This window comes from Aplysia californica, unplaced genomic scaffold, assembly GCF_000002075.1.
Source record: "Aplysia californica isolate F4 #8 unplaced genomic scaffold, AplCal3.0 scaffold00282, whole genome shotgun sequence".
Lineage (NCBI taxonomy): Eukaryota > Metazoa > Mollusca > Gastropoda > Aplysiida > Aplysiidae > Aplysia > Aplysia californica.
The window spans coordinates 41,546-43,330 of record NW_004797552.1 but is presented as its reverse complement, the minus strand read 5'-3'; the positions used below and the strand labels follow the sequence as shown (position 1 = coordinate 43,330).

The window sequence follows — 1,785 nt, the reverse complement described above, 5'->3', positions numbered from 1 at the left end:
ACAGAAAGGCACTGCTACTTCCTGGTCAAGACTACGTTCAAACACCCACGACCATCAGTGACTAACTGACCATGTACACAAGTCTATGTTCCCTGACAACCAGTGACTAATTGACATATTATTATAGAAAAGTGTATGACCAATTACCCTCCCTAAACCATCAGTGACTAACTGGCCGTGTAGAAAAGTCTTGCGTCACTCTCCCTCCCTAAACCATCAACGACTGACCGTATAGACAAGTCTCCGACAAACCTCCCTCCCTGAACCATCAGTGACTAACTGACCATGTCGACAAGTCTCTTTTCCTTGACCATCAGTGACTAACTGACCATGTCGACAAGTCTCTGTTCCTTGACCATCTGTGACTAACTGACCGTGTCGACAAGTCTCTCTTCTCTGGCCATCAGTGACTAACTGACCGCGTCGACAAGTCTCTGTTCTCTAGCCATCAATGACTAACTGACCATGTCGACAAGTCTCTCTTCTCTAGCCATCAATGACTAACTGACCGTGTCGACAAGTCTCCGACTAGCCTCCCTCCCCCCCAGCGTTCACTTTTTGCTCGACTTGGCCTTGGGGCTCTCCGACCTTGACTTGCCGTGCTTCGTCTTGGGGCTGTTGGTGTCCAGTTTGGACTTGCCCGACTTGGCCCGGGGGCTCTCCACCATGTCTACCCCAACGTTGTTGTTGTTGTTGTTGTTGCTGCTGCTGTTGGTGGTGAGGAGACCCCCGCTGACGACGACCCCACTCACGCCAGACACGCTGTTCCTCCCGCCTCCTCCGTTCTTCGACTTCGGGCTGTCCGGAGGGGGGAGGAGGAAGGCGGTGGCCGCGGAGAGAGCAGAGACGGTCGGCGAGGGGGAGCAGGAGGTGGGGGAGCCGGGGCTGGGAGGGACTTTGGATCCCGAGGCCCGCCGCGACTTGATGGACCAACGACGCGCCGTGCGCTGTAGGCGGGTCTCCGAGGATACTGTTGGAGGGTACTGCACGTCCAGGAGGGCGGAGTCGCTCGCTGAAACAGGAGGAGAGAAAACAGAGCTGTGAAGGGGGGAAAGATAGATGGGGGGAGAACAATTGGAGAACATAGATGGTGAAGAAAAGCTCACGAGAGGAATAGTTTTTTCTCTCTCACTCTCTCTTACTCACTCATTCCCTCACACACTCACTCACACACACACACACACACACACACACACACACACACACACACACACACACGACGTAACCTCAAGAAAAACATTCACTTATCGCCCTATCAAAAGACATTTTTACAATCAGGACACCTCTCTACGCGATACATCATATAGAAGTCTTTCTTGGACAGTTCTGAAACTGGTCAGATATGTGTACTTTGTTCTTCTGAAACTAAAATTCTAAACGTCTACAACTTGTTCAATATCGAAACAAAGACCACGCTGAGAACACTCATGCCTAACAAAATATGTGAAACTGATTTTTTAAAACTACTCTGGATTCTAAAAGAAATTCTAATGACAGCTCTGACTTCACAGAAAACTTGACGAGGCCTAGAAGACATATGTAGAGTAGAGTATGCAGCTTACCCTGTGAGAAAACGGAAATCTTGCAGACATAGCCTAACGACTTATCTTACAAACATTGTCTACAATCTACGCAAAGAAAAGCAACATTTAACATGATCCGACTAAATCAATACCAGCAACAGACGAGTAACTTCCCTCAAAACAATATTCTGAAAACATAATGACAATTAATAAAATTGGAAAGATGAATTAACAAAAAATAATTATTTAATGCCCTCCCCCC

General features: G+C 48.1%; 1 protein-coding gene across 1 annotated transcript in view; it reads right to left on the bottom strand.

The window, feature by feature from the left end:
* Window positions 1–487: 487 nt before the first annotated feature.
* Window positions 488–1,785, bottom strand: part of LOC101861291 (ral GTPase-activating protein subunit alpha-1) — a gene marked incomplete at its 5' end in the record, with an annotated part of 42,824 nt that continues 41,526 nt past the window's right edge. The window contains 1 exon segment of the mRNA XM_035970533.1: window positions 488–1,012. Coding sequence (XP_035826426.1) covers window positions 552–1,012 — 461 coding nt within the window.